This window comes from Nesoenas mayeri (assembly GCF_963082525.1).
Source record: "Nesoenas mayeri genome assembly, chromosome: 3".
Classification (NCBI taxonomy): Eukaryota; Metazoa; Chordata; class Aves; order Columbiformes; family Columbidae; genus Nesoenas; species Nesoenas mayeri.
Genome location: NC_137544.1, coordinates 82,092,816 through 82,114,871, shown reverse-complemented (window position 1 = coordinate 82,114,871; position 22,056 = coordinate 82,092,816). Strand labels below are relative to the sequence as shown.

Here is a 22,056-nt window from a genome sequence, read left to right as displayed (position 1 = left end):
ACAGAAGCATTGAACTCATGGTGACTTCATTTTTGTGCTGCAAAGTCAGAAGCAACCAAAGACTCATTCACATGGAAGCAAGCTCAAGCTCTCTAAGAATCATTTTGGTTGAAAAGACCTATAAGATCATGGGGTCCAACCGTTAACCTAACACTGTTAAGTCCACCTCTAAACCACGTCCCTAAGATCCCCATCTACGCTTATTTTATACACCTCCAGGGATGGCGACTCTACCACTTCCCTGGGCAGCCTGTTCCCATGCGTGACAAACCTTTCTGTGAATAATTTTTTTCCTAATATCCAATCTAAACCTCCTGTAGTGCAACTTGAAACTCTTTCCTCTCATCTTACTGCTTTCGACTTGAACTCTGTTCTGAAGTGCATGTTTTCCATGGTGATTTTAGTTCTAAACAACAATTTTTTTTTTGAGCCTTAGAGCCACCTACTAGTTCACTTATTTTCATATCTCCATGAACTGGACATCGGTTTGCTGTGACTGAAAGCAATGCTTTCTAAATATCCTTGACAAAACAAAAGGCACAGTAAACTGTAGCTTATAACACAGGAAGAACAACAAAATTGCTATCACTTGCAAACCTTAAAGTCCTTGCTGAAAATGAAGTGAAAAATCCACATTGACCTCAAGGAGGATATAAAAGTATGCTGGCTGAATATGAGCCACCAAATTTAATTAAAAATAAAAACCCAGCCAAACAAAGGTTAACAAAAAGCCTTAACAAACCAACAAACAAAAGAGAACAAAATCAAAACAAACCACAACAAAATTTAAAAAGACCAAAAAAAACCCCACAACCCCCCCCCAAACACTTCCCACCACTAACAAAAACTGGATCACAGATTCATTTTCAATAGAAGACTGATCTCTCCCAAATGGCTTCACAGTAAAGAAAAACATGTATGTAAAGACTAGCAATGTAAAAGTCATAGTTGACGTAAATAATAGCTTATTGATTTTTTTTACCGTAAAAAACCAGAACTTTGATAAAATTTTGAATTTCGCAATGCAGTTCAATAGTATTTCTGCAATTCTTTTTGCTTTGCTAAGAGTAAAAATACAAAATGGAAAAAACATAGGATGTCTTACTGTAGAATTAGGCCTCTGACTGGAAGCTGCCAGTAAGCCTTCTGACAAAGCCACTGTGATGTGAAACAGCCATGCTTCCTATATTGACTATTTGATTTTTCCATGAGATCAACATGTGGCATTTTGTAAAAAGCTAATGGATCCATTAGCAAGGACTATGAACTTAATTGAACAAATTAAAATACTCTGGCAATTATCTCAGTTCAGTAGTACACAAGAAGTTATCCTAACCTTATTTTCAACATCTTCATTTCTTATTAACTGTAGTTAAAAATGTAATTATAAAATATTTTAGGCTTTCATATACGCTTACTTTAAACTGGACTTCAATTACTAAGGCATTTAGTGCTCCAAATGTTTGAGGTATCTGAACTAACAAGACTGTTGGTCTAAATAACCACTGGTCCTGGAACTCAGCACCACCACCCACGCTGGGGCAGCAAGACGGCAAGCAGAGTCCAACACTGATGCTTTTGCCTCCTGCCCGAGTGGCTGAGCACAGCCAGACCTTTTCCCAGACGACAGGTAGCCCAGCCCAGTGGGCCAGCACTGTGAACTACTGCACAACAAACGCTGTCAGGAGAGGGAGAGCACCCAGCTGAGCGCTCCCACAGCTCCACCAGAGGAAATCCGCTTTGTCTCCAAGCACTTTTGAAAACATGTGTAACACAAGCTTCTATATGCTAAATGGAAAAACAGTTTTGAGAACCACTTAATTCCCAGTATCTTTAACAAAATCTGGCCCGCAAGCACTCAAGTCAATTACAATACTTTTGAGAATAGGACTGGAAAGCCTATGTGTATTAGGAACTCTAAAGATTTTAGCCAATAGCTTTGGTACAAAGGCCCAGCAATGTTTTATGCAGTCAACTTTGCAATTCTTCCACAATACAGGTCTAGTGGACTGTCCATTAGAAACAGCTTTATGAACCATCTTCTCACAGGTTATTTCACATTATTATTTCAGCTACAAGTGTCAAGGGATGAATGGCAAATCAGAGTATATTCGTCCTCTTCTCTCAGGCCACAGGAGAAAAAAAAATACCCACAGCAACCAAAAGGTGAAACAAGACATCACAATACCCTATTCTGTAAGGGGAAGCATAGGATAAGTCAGGTCCTAGGGACTTTTTGCTTAACATTCATTGTTCAGGTTATCTTCCTTTGAAAGACCTATGTATTTTTCTCTAATAGGTCCTTGTTAATACGTAGTGTTGCTATGACTGAGGACACAGCTGGACAGTTTTATAAAACACTCTAAATTTCAGTGCATGTGTAAATCCCCCACAGCGAGTTTGGACTGGCTGGGTTTTACAGCTCTTGGTGCTTTTGCAGGGTAGAAGGAAAGGCACAAAATGAATGTAAAAAAAAAAAAAAAAATTGCACACATGTATGCTTGTGCAAGAATTATGTTGAAATAACTGAACTTTTCAAAGCATCCTGATCAGGCAGTTTCTTTAAACCTCTCCAAGGAGCTGAAAAATTGCCCTTCTTGTATACCATCATAGGAATTACCCACTGAGTTGCCCTTTCTGTCTGTTTTTGGGAGCTGAGGGGATGCTAATTCTGGAGCTGACTGCCAGGTCTTCTCAGCAGAAAGCTCAAGTTTCTGGAAACTGCCCCAGCCAGCACACTGTGTTTGGTGAGCTTCAGCACAATCTACATTTGCTTGGTCAAATTTTGCAGACACCTGATTATTAGAATTATTCAATTGGTAGAATCGGAGAACTGTGTCATTGTTAAGGATGCGTGTGGTCTTATTTGTGAGAACTGAGGCTAAAAAACCCCCCAAACCAACACAAACCTTAATTTTTGTTTTTATAGTGTAAGGTGCAACACTAGTTGTACGATCCAGAGAGTTTCCTAAAATAATGACATTTCAGAGTTTTCTTCTCATAACCATGTGAAACTGAATCTACTACAAGCAATTCAAAAAGTTATGTAAAGGTCTAGGGTTTAAAAGTGGTAAAAAAATGAAGCATTCAAATTGATTCAGCTCTTTAAATATGGATCTGGAAGGCTAGAAGATGCTACAGAAATAACTTTGAAATAGAAATATCTTTAAAGTATGTTAGTGAACCAATCAACCAAAACTTTTTACTACCCTACCTGAGATAAAAGACTGGAAAAGACAGCTCTGCCAGGCTACAACTACTTCTCAAAAAACACTTCAAAATACAACAAATGCTTTCGGGGGAGAATACACAAAAAGTCTGAGCTCTGTCCACATTTCCAACTTTATTAAGAGACTAACTACAATTATTTGGCAAATTAGCTTAAAACTATTTTCCCACAACACAAATAATTACCCAACTGTATCCCCACTTCCAGAATCCAAACAATGTTGATTTGTTACACTACATTCTGGTTTTCTCTGAGAATTTCAATTTTACTGGAACAGAAATTAGTGCATATAACTTTCTTGTTCCCGCTGAATTTTTTTTACTGCTTTCTCTATTTAGAATGCAGCTATACGATTGGAACCACCTTATAACTTGTATATATATATTTGCACTTTATGTACTACTAGGAGGTCTACAGAAACAATAAAACGCTAAGTCTAAAATGTCCATTTTGTCCATTACACCCTACCTGAAGCATCAGAAGATAATTCACACTAATCACTGTTCAGGAAATGATTCCTACTCTATTGTTGAGTACTTGCTATACTTGAAAACTACTTCAAAATTACCACTAGCTGGAGAAATTGATGGTCATGAGAAAGATTAAGAGTTGCAAGGCCACACGACCTGAGAGACATGGAAGATTACTCCTATGAAAGTTATATGATATGAAGAAGCTTGAATCTGGTTAATGAGTATACACATAACTGGTGGTCTATCCCATCTCTACTTCTATCTGCTAAATCTATTAACAAAATAAAAGGATTGGATTTCTTATTTTAAATTCAGCATAAAAGAACAAATTTGCAAACACTTAGCCTATAACAAGACTTTATTCTTTTGGTGTTATGCCTTCAAAATATATATACAGAAAACTATGAGTTCCTCAATGTAGACAATAACTACTTTTCAATCTGGATATTTCTCTGTATATTAAGTCACAACTAAATATTATTAGCTGCCTTTTAGTCCATTCTTAGAAAAGGAAAAAAAGTGTCTGTAACAGTAACTAACATCTCATATTAGGTCAAACATACTGATTTAGAACCAAAAATCTAATTTTTCTGGCACATCTACAAGCCCTGCCAGCAAGATAAAACCTTATTAATAAACATTCATCCTGCAGTGGTTATTACCATCAGGTTGTGAACTACTTGGTTGGTAAGTCTTTATAGAAACAGACAATTAAGTACAGAACACAAGTTGCATGGGAAGATGCAACAGGAAAAGAAGTAGTTTTTGTACAGTCTTAGTATGTAGTCCTAAGCAGTTCACAGTACAGTGCCCCATTCTCTAGAATATTCTATGTTCCACAAGCCACTTCTACAAATGGCTGAATGTTGAAAGGTTTACTTACAAAAGAAGATTTTTACAGGAATTTACTCTGCATACACTAAGTTATATTTGAATTATTTTCACTGTATTTAAAATCAATGAGTAATTTTTTTGACTTAAGGTGATTCTCGAATTTGGCACCAGCAGTCTCTTATGATGCAGCTTCAGGACAGATTTAGGCCAGCCTAAGTCGACATGGCCAGTAGTAAGTGCAGTCCCTCTTTTCAAACTCATATAGTTAGCACTCACGCAACTTATTCTACAAGAGCAAATGATTCTTTTTTCTAACTGGTTAACTCCCTGGACCACCTGATCATACGGGTGCCTGTCTTTCAGTGCCAACATAAGCAAGGGCCTGGCAATCTGTGGTCAGAAAGAGCCACATACATCCACTTGAGAGATTTGCCTTTTCAGCAGCAGCATAGACTTAGACCAGCTTCAAACAATTTTAACTCTGTACTCCAAGGCTCAACTTGCTAATACAGTAAATCCAACCACCAGGCTCCCACTACTGAATGAAAAAATGATGCAGATACCTGATCTGCTATGAACTCACTCTGCCAATTTAAATTTATTCAAAAACCCCAATGTTTTTGGTACGTTAACTTTGTACCAGCAAGCTTTATGCTGAATCAGGTATCATCTGTCCTGCTGCAGCTGGCATAAAGTCAGCATAAACGCTGCATTGCATGCTCTAGCTAATTCAAAAGGAAAGTGACTGTGTGCTCACAACTGATTTGGATCAGATCAGCACAGCTACATGATCCAGTAGATCACAGCTGCACTATGAACAACTGCTGAACAGCCACCCACAATTTTCATAGGCATCAGGTTTGGACACACAAACTGCAGTGACGCTACCATAGGCCTGGTACTATGAAGCTGTTCACTCTCCCCAGCTATTGCTGAAGTTGAGAAGAAGTGGGGAACAGTTCTCTCTGCCTCCAAGGGAGCCAGCCTCACATGCAGAGCTTGGGAAGAAGCAGAACAATTTGACAGAAGAAAGCGTTCTTCAGGATGACAATTTGAAAGACAATATTTGATTTTGAGGGAATCTGATCTAGGAGTAAGCTAGACTTTTCCCCCACTCTACAGCAAGACACCACATATTCCAGCAAACTGACAGACTTGTGACCAAAAGCAAGAAAGATACGATAATGTGTTAACATTACCTTGTACTCGACTGTTGTTGATTTGCTTTGATATTACAGAAACACCACAATAAAATGCATGTTTATCTATCCACATATCACAGGAGGTAGATATGAACAGGTGAGTTAGAAAATAAAAATCCAGCCTTATATGTCTTTTATTGGTTTGGTCAACCACGGCATAATTTTTGTATTATCCTGATTGTAACTGTCTGCACATTAGTATTAGACATAATGGATAGGCAGTAGAACAGTTGAGGGGTTTAGTGTTTTGTCTTTTTTTTTTTTTTTTTTTGAGGTTATAAATCTCTCTTCCTTATGCTATCAAGAGAAAGGGAGAAAGGTATTTCAACAGCAACTTTAAAACGAAACTCACAAATTACTACCATTATGTTAAGTGCTAGATATCCCACTGTGCAGTTTTGCTTTGTGAATTTTTACCTTCTTCCATGCACACTTTTAGCCACTGATCGCACAGCCTTTCAGTGTTTTCTGCCTTTTCCTTTAAATAAACTGGCTCTGGCTCCTTCCATCTGGTTCCCCTTCCGTCAGCAACCCTGCACCTGTTCACACCTCCTCTCCTGTTGGATTCCACTGAACATTTCCTCCTCTGCCAGGGCTATTCTGGCACTCGCAACCTTTCTGTCATTCAATCCATCTGTCAGAAGTGAACTTTGTTTACCGCAAGCTTCTGCTTTCTTCTTCAAGAAGCAAAGCCCCTCAAGGTCATTGTCAAATGAACTGTCGGTGTGGATTTAAATCCACTTCTGCTAACCAGCAGAAGATGAAGTTCTTTACAGTCCTGTATTTGTGAAGATCAGTTTGGGGTATAGGAGAAATAATACAGAAGCAAAATAATAGATTTTGATCATCATTTTCCAACTCCAACAACTCATGTGTTTTTCTTCATATACGTATATCTGTACCTTCCTGTAAAGACTAGTAGGATCTGAGAAAGACTTGCAGAGCTATACAAAGAAGTGGAAAAGGCTAATAAAAATATTACAAATACAGTAATGTAACAAAGATATTGACTAAAAATGCAAAGAGAAAATGGGAACAGCTGAATAAGTTTACAGTAAAACCTTAAAGAGGCCAACAGCATTTGCTGCAAATTATTTAATCTGCAGGGTTTTTTTGGTGTTTTTTTGGTGGTTTTTTTTTTGTTGTTGTTGTTGTTGTTGTTTTTTTGTGGGTTTTTTGGTGTGTTGTTTTTTGTTTGTTTGTTTGTTTTAAACTTACGTACTGATGTTTCAAATGCAACACTGTTTAAGGGAAAAAAGATATCCTGAATATTTTTTCCTGTTTTCAAGCCTTGTAAAACACATATATGCAACTCTTTGTAAAAATATTGTCTTCCATGTTGAGACAAATCGTAAAGATTCTTTGTCAGGGCTGAGACTAAATTCATATTGTCAACAGGCTACAATATTTTTAGCAGTTCCTGTACCCATATTTCTTTTCAGGAACACATTCTGATAACCACAAGCTCCTGAATTATTAAGTAACCTCCTCGACAGTCTCTGTCTTCTAAAATAAGAAATACCTTTCAATTTCACTGCATACCTTGGGTAGCCTTTAAAAAATAAAAAAATCTTTCACCAAGATTAAATACAGTACCAAAAAATAAAATACATATTTGAAGTTTTGTATGCAATTATAACGAATCACCCATTTTATTACCCTTTTACTAAAAATGAATTTTAAGTAAAGCTTTCTGGGAGCAAATCCAGGAGGTAATCCAATCTCATTAGCAGAAATGCAGTTACACTTATGTTTGGTCTGAGTTTGACTCTAATAAAAATTGCATTGACAAATACTTCACAAATTTAGCTGAATAATAACTTAAAACAGCTCCATCCCTTATATGGGGATTAGTCACTGGAATAGCAAGGGAATGTTTTCTGATGCTATGGTGTTCTTCCATAGGAAACTACCTGCAGGTGAACAAAAGCACTAGAAATAGAAGAGAAACTCTGGAACAAAAAGAATATGCAGTGGTGTCTGACCTAACTACAAAGAAACTTCTATTGCCCAGTTTGATTCCAGCCCTGTAGAAGGCAAGTGAACAACAAGGAGAAGCTAATCAAGAAGAGCTGCTCCTATTTCTACAAAAATGTGGTTTGATACTCAAACCCCCAGGACCACAGGGGCACCCAAGAGCAGCATGCTAACGCTATTAAGCCTTCCCCGCTACCAGCGTGGGCAGGGGAAGGAGGTAAGCCCTCTCAAGTCAACGACAGCAGCGGCTGTGCTCATCTGCCTGCTTGGGACAGGCATCTCCCGGCTCACACCTTCCCTCTGACCAAGCACCAGCACAAGGGCACAGAGCAAAGGGCTGAGGAGAGCAGCCAGAGCTGCTGGGCTCAGCTGATTTTCCTCCCTCCCTCCATTCACCAGCTGCCTTATCCAGAGATGGCAACACACAGGCGGATGCTCTTCAGCGTCAAGTTTGATAAAGTCCACAGTTGAGGACACTTCGGGTTCTCTGTTGAATTTTTTTTCTAGGCAAGAATTTCAGGAGGAAATTTCACAGAAGGAAAAAAAATAAAAAACAAGACGAACCAACAATCACCGTGAATGCACAAAATGAACAACTTTGAATACACTTTTGAAAGCACAATGTGGCTTTTAAAACTGTTTCAGTTCACAAATACCAAGTGCTGATAGAAAAAGTACATTTTATTTTACTTATTGTAAAACAAGCTTTCAGATACACTTGAGAGAAAAGCCCTGGAACAAGTTAAAAATAAAGACAAATTCAGAACCATTTTTCCAGTAGCAAATTCAGCAAAAAATCCAGCAGCCTTGAATACATGCGTCTGAAAGATTTTTATGGTTCAAAATAAGAAATCATTATCTTCTTGTCATTAGTCACACAAATAGAAAATCTAATTTGAATGAGATCAAAGTAAATATTTGATACACATGGATAAACTTATTACTGTTAGTGCTGAATAATAACTGCTCAAAACAAAGACCTTATAAAGATGTTTGTTTTCGACAGCAGTTTGTCTTTTCTGTGTTTCATCTGAATTCACTGCTCTCTCCAAAGCATTTTAAGCATTGTCACTACTCCTGAACCACACTCTACGTGCAGCAGCTATTTGGCTGCCTCAACAACCTGATGCAATGTATAAAAAATGAAATCATTAGAGAAATTTGATGTGACCAGTTGTAGTTAAAATGCCATGGAAAAAAATTTAGATGAATCTAAGAATAATATCTGAAAATGTATTATTGCTTTTTCCTTTAGAAGTTTGTATTGTAGGACAATAAATTAAATTGCCAACCATGTTTAAACTTTTTAAAAATGAAAAAAGGTGATTTTTAAAGACTTCCAATATTCAAAATTAACATGACTTCGGATTTATTCTTTACTCCACTTACATTCTTTCTTCCTTTCTTTCCTTCTTTCTTTCCCTTTTAAACTTCATCAATGGCTTTTACATGTTTGTACAATCACCTTAAATATGTTTCAATTATTAAATGGGAAGATATTTAAATAATTGTGTAGTACCCTGACACAAAGTATTATCATCTTCAAAATTTCTACAAGGCACTGCCAGAAGACAACAGAGCTGATTTATTTCAAATCATTCAGTATCAGTCTTTGTAAAGCAGCATATGGTCTTATCATGGCAGGTAAAATATTTTACCTTCTATAATAACGCAGAGTAGCTAATTTATCTACATGCTGTATAATCAAATAAACAATTTCAGCTGCACTATTAAAACCTGTGGGCAAGGGAGAAATCTATCCCCCCCACACTTTGATTTTTAGCCTATATATTCATATAATTGCTAACAACAGAGGTTATTCTTTCTTCATCCCTTTCTTCAACTACTTCAAAGCAGGACCTTATTCTTGGTTGTGGAAATATTTGCAGTTTCTACAGCTGCAGGACAAAGAACTGAGACATTTTCACAGTGTTGCTCGGGGAAAGGGAAGGGGAAAAAGGCTTCACAAGATTCTATTGCAAGTAAAGCAGAGTGAATGACAACTTTCAAAGCTACCACAATAATTTACTAATGTGCTGCTATACTAAATAAGTCTAATCTTTTTTGACAGCACCAAATTAGATTTATTGCAGAAACTGCTGCATAAATAGCATATGGCTATGTTATACCACCTATTTCAAATCCCTGTAATGTTTCCTCCTCTCCCCACTCAAAATGAATAATTGAGCCAAGCTATAAACCTTCCGCAGATGAGAGATACACAAGTTCAAAAAGCAGATGCAGGAGACATAGATTTCTTTGTTGAAATTGTCTGAGAAAGTATCACATCCCGATAAAACTAAACTGGGCAGTAGTAGGTCAGGCCTCCCTTGCTACGCTTCAGGATTTTATTTTCCCCTTTCCTTGATAAAATTTTGTTTTCATTTCTCTTTCAAGCTGACAGTCATCAACACAGGGCATGACCTCGTAATCCTCTTGCACATGACTACCTCTTACTTGTACAAGAAATCCTATTGATCTTTACTTCTCACATGAGTAAAATTATTCATGTGACTCAAGATCAGAAGGCTCGGACCTCCATTCATTCCTCACAAGCTCTCATTTACGAAGAGGGAAGTGCCTCCTCTGAGCAAAAATAAAACATCAGAAAACTGGTTTCATTTATCGGAGGGGCCCAACCCTGTGGGAAGGTGCCGACCTACAGCTCTCCCCTCTTTCAACAGGAGCAAAGTTTTGTCATCGGTCTGCTGGGTCAGTCTTCGGACCCACGTGCTTTTGTATTTCTGTCAGTCGCCAGATTCTGCGTTCAATACGCCGCTACTATACAACACGAAAACACGCACCCTTATCGGGCGACGGGACCGAGAGCAAAGACACGTATTTTTGAGGTGGCGAGGGGCATGGCACACCTGGCGGGAGGCGCTGGCAGCCTCGCCTGCCCTCCCTGCTCTGCCCCAGCCCGGGGCCAGGTCGCCGCGCGGAGAAGACGTGGCAAGGTCTTCTCTCCGTCCGTCCGTCCGACGGGCACACCACTGCACACATCGCGCGAGGCTGCGGCTACCCCGCCGCTCGCCTCTCGGTGGTCAGTCCTCCCAGCTGCCCCATCCGTTACTGTCTGATTAGCTCTGCGAAGGAGCCCCTCCCCGGCCAGCTTTCCCCGCCATCTGTTCCACACGCCATGGCTGCCGCCCAGCAGCCTCGCGCTGCCCTCCTACCTGGCACCCGGCTCCCGGCCTTACCCCAAAGTGCTAACACAGGTTCTCGCTGCTGGCAGAGTCAGGATTTCATTACTACTACTTTGACAAGTGCAGGGTTGTTTGTAATTTCTCTTTTATCCTGATTTTGATTGTACAACCACCTCCCACTGATTCAGTTTGCTTCAGTTTTGTTGCTCACAGATTTTACTCTCCACATTAATCTCCCTCTGGCATGTTACTGCATCTGTTCCCTTTTTTATTATTAATTTTCAAATTCCCACCATTTTTGACAAAAAGGAGGTAATCTACACTGTGCTTCTGCCCATTTCATTTTCTTTAATTTGGAAGATAAGTATGAAAGCGTGCCAAAGAAGTTAATTCTCCGTTAACAGTTTATTTTCTGGCACCCCGATGCCTTTGTATATGAAAACCAGATAGAAATAAATGTTGACTGAATCACAACAACATAGTTGCAACCGTCCCTAAATTTAATGAAAAATAAACATACGAACCAGAATCTAAAAAGTTTATTACTTATCAGGGTTGTTTCATGTTATTACTCCTCCCTGCATTTTAAAATAATAGTTTTGTACAAGATGAGCAGAATATAAAAAAAAAAAACCCTAGAAATTGATCACTGCTTATACATAATTTCTGCTTCTTCCCTCCCCCCCAATTTAAGTGTTATTGCTCCTTCCATCAGTCAGTCAGTCAGGGAATATAAACCCTATCTCAGTCATTTAATATTAATAATATTAGCATTTCTTCGAATGTTACCTCCTTTCTAGCATAGATGGACTCCTTCTGATGTGCTAAAATTGTTGGAAAAAGCACAACAGTAAATGTGCTGCTAATTAATAGATAATACTAGCAAAAAGACAATAGGTAACACTTAAGTATTGTGCAAACCCCTAGAAGGCTATGTATAACCACAAAGAACTTAGTTTACATTTTATCATTTAATAGCATAGTTAAAATAAGGAAATCAAAGTATGAGGCATGCTGCAATTCTAACAAGGAATGCTGGTGACGACACACAGCTCAACACCAAAGCTTCAGTGACTACATAATGCCACGGGAACCTGGAGGTGGAATGACAGATTTATGTGCTTTACTTGTTACATATGTAATAAAATTAGTGTTAATGGAGGCACTGAAACTAGCAAGAAGGACTGATGCACATTAGGAAGGCTATAGCACTGCTAAAACTCACTGTACTCCCCAAATGCCGCTGTCTTTGATGATAAAGGAATACAACACCCACTGATTCACTGTAATAAAAACATATCCTTCAAGAGAGTGAGAGGGGGATTCAGGGTAGCTTGGTGGGTCACCTGAACCTGGAAGCACAGGTTCCTCTACTGTGCAGTAATTTTTCCCTACCTACAAGTTGACATTCAATACTGCTTGCAATGTTCCATATAAGCAAACAAGAATAGTAAAAAAATTAAACTAAACTAAATCTGCTTCAATTCCGCTCATTTACATCTCCCAGCAATTTTTAGATGACATTTCAATCAAAAATATCTCAAGCCATCTACCCATCTCGGTGCCTGAGAAAACGCACAATGGCACAGAAAAAGTTCAACTTTGAAAATCAGAGGTTCTCTCACTTCTTAAGATTTATTTACCTGCTTTGGCATATGCAAACATGAGCTACATCTGACTGCAACTGAAACAAATATTATAATAACTTCAGATGTGATTTGAAACAAAAAGAAGAAAGATTTTTAATGATGATTTCATTATGTAAGAATAATGAAAAACTTTAGTAAATTAGATGACATGCTAAGATCTGGATAAGTTGTTAACATCTTGCATCTTTTATGCGAGCTTCTCCACTAGCATGCTGACATGATTTTTAACGATTATTCTCTCATGAACGAAGAACAATAGATCTGTTTGTTTTCTGCTCCCTGAAGAATGGATTCAGATAAGCTTCATTAGTAAGATGTAACCTTGCCGAAGTAATGGCAATTTAACATTGTCTTCAGAAGTAATTTCTTAAGATTCTCCTACTACGGTAACTCTAATACAAATAAGCACAAAGCTGAAACTAGGGTAAAAAAAAAAATATATATAGATATATAAAAATATATTAAAAATATAAAATAAATATATATAATAATATGTATATATATATAAAAACATATATAGTAATAATAAATATATATTTTATATATATATATTTTAAACAACATGGCCAGTCTCATGGCATGGTGACATCTGCAAAGTTAAATAACTGACACTCAAAAATACACAGCAAGAGTTCCGTATTTTCCCAGTCATTTGAAGACATACAAATCAAAATTACTAACTAGATTAAATGGCAAGAAATGAATGTTAATAGCAAGGATTTCTAAGCAACATATTGCTCCAGGAAGAAAGGTGACATGAAAAGGCAATTGTAAACTCTGTGGCAATGGTTTAGAAAAGCTAATTGTAACCTTTTTCTTGATTTTTTAACAAGTGCATTTTGTTAACTTAGAAGCTGTTTAGTTGGTAATCAATCAACTGTGTCTGAAAACTAGGATGCAGCAAAAAAGTGGGACTCCTGGAGAAGAGTGTGGTTCTGCAGAAGACCTTTTTCTCATTAAGACACAGACTGCGTGCTCTTTCTCATTTAATCCATTCATATAATATTTACCATCTCATTTGCATACATTGAAATCCAAAGTTCTGGTATTCGTTTTGTTATTCTATTTATAACATCCAAATTTAGAATAAGTGGATTCCTAAAGAAATTTTCTCCTTAGTAACATACTAATTCATACAAAACAAGGAATTCTTTCTGTACCTCTTCAGCTACCTCTGATTTTTGCCAGAACACCACAGACAGGTCATGCAAGGCAACAGAAAGACCACCCACAACCATGTAACAGCAGTACAGGCCTCCCTCAAGTCTAGCGTTGTGAGAAGACTTGGAGTGGACCAGCTGGCCCTCTCCCGAAAAGAGGGGAATCAGCAAGTCCAGGCCAAGGCCAGAATACCCAAGAGATGCACCAAATCAGTGCAATATCTGCAGCAACCTCCCACAGGTGGGAGTCTAGAGCTTAAAATCTGTTTTACTTGGCAAGTGCCACAGTGAATGAGTCTATATCCCCCACAGGACTGCTATTACCACTAACCTTCAAGTGAGTATTTTCACTGGCACAGCTGCCATTTGAGGTGAAGGGAATCAACAATGAAAGATAGCAGACCATAAGTGAATAAAATTCATTTGCAACAACTGTGGATGTACCAATTGACTAAAAACATACTGAGTTCAAAATGCAAAACTAATGCACCAGAGACATGCAACTTTTATATCCTCACTAATATAGAAAACCAGCTCTGGCAGGAAGTGATCTCAGAGGAAGACAAAGAGTTCAGGCTAAGGAAAGTCTCATTTCAATGGGAGGTCTTTTCCTCTGAGACTCTGGGAAAGCAGATGACTACGCAAGAACTTATCTAACCCTGCCCTACCAATCTGAGTACACAGGGGCAACGGGTGACAGTTCAGGAGCAAAGAATCATCAGTTTTTTCCACCCTTTCTTCACTCATGACAGCAACATCAATTAGTGTATTCCTGGAAAGCAGACAAGACACTCCAAAGATAAGGAAGACAAAAACCTACAGAGAACAAGGTGTTACAGAACTTGGGAAATATCAAAGAGAAAGATTTAAACCTGTTTCCCATGCTTTAATGTATACTATTTTTCAACAGTCAGATGTTAGCGTAGAAAACACTTCAATACTTATAAGCATACCTATAAGCAGAAGCCAAAACATGAACACAAATAAAAAATAAAGATTAGGACACTGTAGAAGAGTGGTTGCACTAGCTTAGACAGGCTGTGACAGTTCCACATCCATCTCAAGAAGCAGACGTCTGTGGAACTGTATGAGAACAGAGCCAGCACTCTTGCCCCAAATACTGTTCCCAGCCTTCAGTGACTTGCATCTCAGAAACTTCCCGAGTCAGAGAGAACATAGATGGAAAAGATACCTGAATCATCTGTTTAAGTATCCAGCTTTAAGTATCTTGCTATGTAAAAGCAGGCAATAGTACACCATTGAGTATTTTAACAAAAAAAAAAAATTAAAAAAATTGGCTAGTCAGATTTCCTTAAAGATATCCAAAGCTATAATGCATATAATCAGCCTTTTGCTAAAAGGAGCGTGGTAAGCCATTTGGTTAACTATCACAACAAATCATTATTAATAAAGTTATGCTAAATCCAAACTTTAGATATCTTAACAACTCACCCAAAACTTTTTTCAAGTTCATTAACCTCTAGCATATTTTTTCTCTAAATACAGGCTGTTAGAGTGGTACTTTCTTCCATCTGTTAAACAACCGTGCTCTGAATTACACAGAAGCATAGCTGAATAAAAAATTGATTCACTGAATTTAATAGTTTAGACAAGGCTCTATTTTATTTCCATTTACTCAATGGCAGAATTCTCACAAAGCCCAAAGAGTACAAGACTTGGATAAATATGAAGACTTCTGTTAAGTGATAAAATCTGAGGTTTTGCCCACCCTTCATGTAAAATTTAAACTAATTTAATTTTTTTTCTTTAAGGACTGAGTAAAAGTTGCCAGATTTGTTTCTGGATGTTCACTCCTGGGGAAAACAAGGGAATGGAACAAAATAAAAACCACACACACAACCAAACCCCTGCAAACAGTCAGACAACATCATTTACTGTGGCAAAAGGAAAAATTCCTGTAGATAGCAAAACTCAAGCTGCAATGAAAAATTGGCATGTTCACCTTCTGGTGTTTTCTAGAAATGTGTAATGAATAGTACAGTAAATGCCATTGGGAGTTATACCCAAGGATGGAATAAGCTCTGGAAGAGTCTCTCAACACACAGTGTTTGCACAGTATCACATCTCCACTGAGCAAGTGACTTTAAAGACCCTCCTCACATACATGGAGCTTACCTTCCATTTGTAGACAGTAATATTACCTTTTGATTGTTTAATCTTCACTGAAGCTTAACACAATTATGTTCATTTACACATTTCCTGCTCATTCTGCTGCAGAAACCTCAAGTTATTTATCTGAGAACTTAAAGATGCTGCTGTACACTATGGTCTCAACATTTAAAATAGCTTTGTCCTACCAAACACAGCAACAACAAAAAGAATGTAGCTGCACTCTCCCCTGCTCTTCTTCCTGCCCAAAAGCACATTACCTCACCACCAGAGCTGAACATTGCCTTTTCTTCACACCAGTAATTCACTTTCATAAATTATGATTCATAACTCACTTTGTTGTTCATAACTCACTCATTCAAATCTCTGCTTCTAACAGGACTCAGGGCTGCCCATGCAGTCGATGACTGCAAGTAACTTGCCCATGGCAAAAAATTAGCAGAATGAAATCGGTACTACAGCATGTAATAGGATAAGGGGTACCTGGTGAGGTGCAGTTGGTGCTCAGATTTACTCAGCAGTTCTGTCAGTTTCAGGCACTCCTCTCTGGCTCCTGTCAGGTCCTGCTGGGCTTGTTCCAAACGCTGTTTGTTTTCATTCAGCTCTAATCCCAGTTTTTCTATTTTCTTAAAAAATTATGGAACCAAAGAAAGTATGTTTAAGAAACGCACAGATGTACCATTTTAAGACAATAAATCTTAATGTTATCAAAGCTTCTGAAAAATAATGCACACTTTTGTTTGCGAACAAAAGTAGTTTGTCGATAAAAACTGCAAAACAAGCAAATTAAATATTATATGCATTTTGGCTTTTCATAAGAATGTAATTTCAAATACTTCAAAGACATTAATACACAAGCAATATTATTGTCTTCACGTGGTTTAAGGGATAGACACATTCAATCATTTTCCAATTTTCTCATGTGAAGGCTTCCATATTTGTGTCCCAAATTCACTGCGTTAGAAAGCCAGAAGGCAGCAGAAGAGCAGCCACCTTCAGAAGTTGCTGGACACAGGAGAGCTCTTGTGCTCATGTATTTTGCTTATCTGTCACACGTGGGAATTTAGCTCTATCATATTCACATAATATTATGCAAGAGAAAAGGTAATTTTGCGATTTTACAATTATTGAAAATAAGTAATTTATGACATATCTGAATCCTAAACACACCAATTGCTCTTAATCCTGTCATTTTCTTAACATTAGTCCTTTTATGTCAACTAAATGTAGCAAGTGAATCTTAGTCAATGAATTCATTAATTTATTTTACAAATAACAACAAACAAGTTTGCATGGCCAGCATCTTTGATTCCAGCACAAAATACTGGACTTAACAGTCTTCAATTGAATCATATTGTCAACAATTTAAACATTTTTCACAAATATTCTCAGAAGGAATATATACTGGTCCATATAAAACACACAGGTACCTGTAGGAATACAGATGTAACCTACACTATACTTTGTACTAAGGAAGCTTTTAAGGAAGTCAGAAAAAGTACAGGAAAAAAGCTAACAATTTAAATTTATCATGTAGTAACTATTCTGCACTAACTCCCTACATAAAAATTTATTCATTGTTGAGGTTGGAGGAAAGTTGCATGTTTTTCAGTCAACTAAACTGTGAAAGGTCACTTGTAGTACAGAATAAAACTGTTCATATAAGGAGTTACTGCTGAATAGCTATTATACTTTAAATTCATACCATAACTTATTTTGTAATAGCTTCCTCATGTAGACAGGCCTCAATATCTTATTTAGTTAATGAAATAATTCATTCAAATATCATACAAGAACAAACGAATGTAATTCAGTCCCAATGTTTGCACTTGAAGCATCTTTGTAATAATGTTCTCTTTTCCGCCCATGAAAAGGTTAACATAAACCACTTAGTCACGATGTCACAAATACAATCTACTCATCCAGAAAAAGGTTTCATAATGTTATTTTTGTTTTAATTTTTAATTTTTCTAATTATTTAACTGCACACTTTCCCCCCCCCCAAGTGCACTCGACAAAGGTTCATGAAGGAAATTTTAGTTAGAATTTGAATGTCACCTTGACACCTACCAAATTAAATCAGTGATTCCAAGTTGAAATAAGAAGATACTGAACTTATCTGTAAAATTGTTAGTACTCTTCCTCTCTAAAGAATGTCACAATCTATTAAACTGTCAGGATACTTTAAAACTAAGTGTGTAAGGGTTTCCAGTTACACATGCTTTGCATTTTCACTTATTTCCACAGACCTTTGTATATTTTAAATAGAACAAAAGAAGTCTCAATGTGTTCTCTACACACTATTCTTAACAGCAGCAGTTCATTAATGTTATTTCTCCATTCATAGTAAACAGGGACACGAGTTCTTCACTGCCTTTACAAGTTAAAGATACGGAAGTTCTGCAACATTCTTAAAATTTGTTTTATGAAAACATCCGTTCAGCATACCTTTACCAAAAAAACAAACCCAAACCACAAGTTAGTCAAAAAGCATCAACTAAGTATTCGAAAAAGCACAGCCACAGCTGAGAACATAAATACACACTAGATGACTCCTTCAGGGAAAAGTTTCAAGGAACAGATGGGCTTTACACCACTGCCTCGAGTTAAACAGGCTCAGTCAGGTTTTGACACAGACCCACAGAAGGAAGCAAATTCCAAGTGCAAGAACCTCTGGTGAAAATGTTCTGCTTCCATCAGCCAGATGTTGAACCTGCAGAGTTGAAGTCAAGAACACATCCATACATTTCACTTGTCGTGAAAGTCCAGAGGGAATTTCTCACACAACGACTCCATGGCAGGTTCTTTGAAGAGTCACAGGAATCTTATGATTTCTACAGAAGTATCAAGAAAGCAAACATAGGTTTCGAAGAATGATCTTACTTCTGTTATTTTCAGTAGTAATTCCAATATTCAGAATCAGCTCCTTTACACATATACACACACGTCCATATGTGCTTGTGCACATGTGTAGGTATATATATATATATCTATATATGAAAATGTATCTTAAAATACTAATAGTTAGAAGTACTCACAGCGTGAGCTATATGAAAGGCAAGAATTCTACACAAGAACTCTGGCAACGACCATGGCAAAACCAGCAGACAAACTCACGAGCCAGGGATGGCAGAAAAATGCCAGCCAAGAGAACATCCTAACTCAACTCAGAAACTGGAAGCATCTAATTCAGGTATATTTAGGGATATCAACTAAGTTGTTCATTTTGAAACACCAGAAAATGTTCATTGAAAATAATTTGGTAGGAGACACATCATCATGCTGAAAATAGGCAGCCCATACTCTGAACGGTATATGTTACTTTCGTTTAAAAACTCAGATAATCGTTTGAAACATTATTAAGCCTCAGAACTTGAGACCCATTCATACAATAAAAACCAACCCTCTTCTCTCTCCTGCAAACAACAACAGGCTCACAAACACACTATCCCAAAATATGCCAAGTCCCATCCATCGCTAGGTCATCACAATATAATCAGAATTTAAAATACAGAGAAATTACAGAACGTATGAGTCTTCTTCACTGTTACTGCAGGGAACCTTATCAAACAGCATCTTTCCAAAACTATTGCGACTCAAGCTGGTTTCCATGTTACTCTTAGTTCCCACTTCTTCTACTGGGAGGCTGTGAGCAGTTCTGTCTCTGCTCTCTGGGCCTCAGCGTAATTGTAGAGAGAGAAACAGAAACAAACCACCAACTAAAGTATTTTGCTGACAAGTCTGCTTCTCATGCAGCGTTAATTTGATCCCTCAGTGCCTATCACTTGTGATACAGCTTTTTACAACATGATCAGAGAGTATTTCTTCAAGGTACTTAACTTTTCAATGTATGTGAGAGACAAGAGATGGAGCACAGAACTGCAAAAAGACAGATGACAATCTTGCATTTAAGAAAATCTGAAACAGATTTTCAGTATAACAAGGAACAGAATTATCATAATGTATATGTACAACAAGACTACATTAAAGTTGGAAAAGGCAACTTCTAGTGCTTAACTCCACAACTTTAATATTCTTATTACTTCTGCACATAATTTAAAAAGTACTGTTTAATCTGTCTTGCACTGCAGTTGCTTAAACTCCCAGGAATATCAAGAGACACTCTGCCATTGAAAGATGACAAGCTAAGCCTCAGTAAAGGAAGCATTATTAGTCAGTTGAAATACATTAACACCATTCCACATGCATATCCCATTCAGTTTCAAGAAAGAAGTTTCACTAAACAAAATCAAAGCATTGGTGAAACATCACTGCAGTAAAACTGTATTCTGTATCAATCATTCTTTTTTCAGTATTACCACCAATCATCTTGTACATATTAAGTTTTCCACTTTGAAGCATATAGGACCCTTCTATATTTTTTTTTCTTGAAACATTTAAAGTAAGTGTTTCACTTCTCATTCATTAGTTTACGATGAGTTTACAAATTATCTTCTGATTTTCACAACGCATTTTTAGGTGAACACACTGGAGATGCTCATTCAGTGAGACAAATTCAACTTACTGGAAGACATAAAAGATGATTTCTCAAACACTGGATCAATCTTCAAATACCCTTTTCATAAATTATCTGAAATTACCGTCACCTAAGAATACTTATGTATGTTGTAAAAATGTGTTGTTTAATTAACTAGACATCTCTATTTCTACAAAATCTGATACAATGAAATAATAATTTCATTCAAAACAAGCCAAATTAAAGATTAAAAGTAAGCGTTCAATTCTTTTAATACTGATGCTGATTATATTATATGCAGAAAAATTAAACTTTAAATTCTGAACTAGCAGATGTTTTTCATGGAATTTTAAACAGCAGCAAACTGACAGAAAAGACAAAAGCCTTTTTAATTTTTTTTTTTTTAAGAAATGAGAATGATTAAGCAGTGATAAAAGAATTCATACTCTGAAGTAAATGCAAAAACAACTTTAGAAGACAAAAAAAAAATCAAAAATATATTAAAACAAATGAATTCCTAAGTGGATTTATGATGTTCACTGTTATACCAGTATGCTCACACATCAGGTAAGAAAATACACAATATAACCTGAAAAATAAATTCTGTACCATTGCACAAATTCTGCAGTAAAATAATACTGGAGGGGAAAATATTTTTTGTTAGTTCACTGTACTTTCATTTTTTGTTGTACTTCATTCTTCACCATTATAAAAAAATTAAAGGATCATAAAATAGAAGTAAAAATAGAAGAACAAATACAAAAAAAAAAAATCTAATTACTATGGTGGTTGGTATTTGCAGGTACATTCCCAAAAGGCAACCAACAACTATAAAAAGACATACTCTTCGAATTAATACACATTAAAATTTTACAGGCCCTGATGCTCACACGCTTGGTTTTGTTTATTGATGCAGCCCTTCAAAGCAATGAGATCTGTGACAGTGCACAGGACCGAGGCTCTAACTAAGGTCTTTTTAAGAGGCGCCATCAGTATGGACATTCATGTACAATCCCTTCTTTGCTTATTAATGTACTAACTAATCAGGGACAAAAACAATCACACTCTAGTATAAAGCTAATTGTTTTCTATTTTTAATTTAAAACCCTAACAAAACAAAACTGGTTTTGCAGCATGATTTCCAGGTATTTTACTTGGAGAAAAGATAACTCTCAGTCCATGTGCAGCAGGAGTCACTTCTATACTAATCCTGATATCAATCAAGCAACTCCAGGTTCCGAGTGGTCTCTAAATGTGAGACCTCCCAGGCACAGCCATCTGACACAGCACATTGCATCCAAAGTACTATTCACCTTCGTAAAGAGAGTTACAGCCATCACGAGGTTAACCAAGTCCCAACAACGTTTTTCTCCCTTTTGCACTCTATAAAAATTACTGCTGCTTCCTATTCAAATTTGAATAAGCATACAAAGTTGTCATGAAAACTAAATCTGATTTTAAAGGAGAAACCTCCTTTCTGGAAGTGGATTTTAAAGCTATGAGAATAGACAAATAAATAGTAAGAAATACAATGTACACAAGGCTTAAGAGAGTCCACAGAAAACACCTCTTTCGAAGCATTTCAAAAGCATAACTGCAAATTCTACAAATCATTTAGCCCAAACCAGAAATCTGAAAACCTTTCATGACATGAAAGGCAACTAACATGAGCAGAAACACAAGAAGAGAAGTAACTGTGATAAACACATTTGGTTCCTTTGAAAGGTTTTCCCCATGGCTGGCTCACAAATCAGTTGACCTCTAAAGACCAGAGGGACA

At 37.0% G+C, this 22,056-nt stretch overlaps 1 protein-coding gene across 7 annotated transcripts in view; it reads right to left on the bottom strand.

Moving 5' to 3' along the window:
* SDCCAG8 (SHH signaling and ciliogenesis regulator SDCCAG8) overlaps window positions 1–22,056 on the bottom strand; it is a 110,885-nt gene that overhangs the window by 53,833 nt on the left and 34,996 nt on the right. For all 7 annotated transcript variants that reach the window (XM_080341233.1, XM_080341234.1, XM_080341237.1 and 4 more), the window contains one exon: window positions 16,284–16,426. In XM_080341233.1, the coding sequence (XP_080197359.1) occupies window positions 16,284–16,426 (143 nt within the window). The remainder of the gene's footprint in view (window positions 1–16,283; window positions 16,427–22,056) is intronic.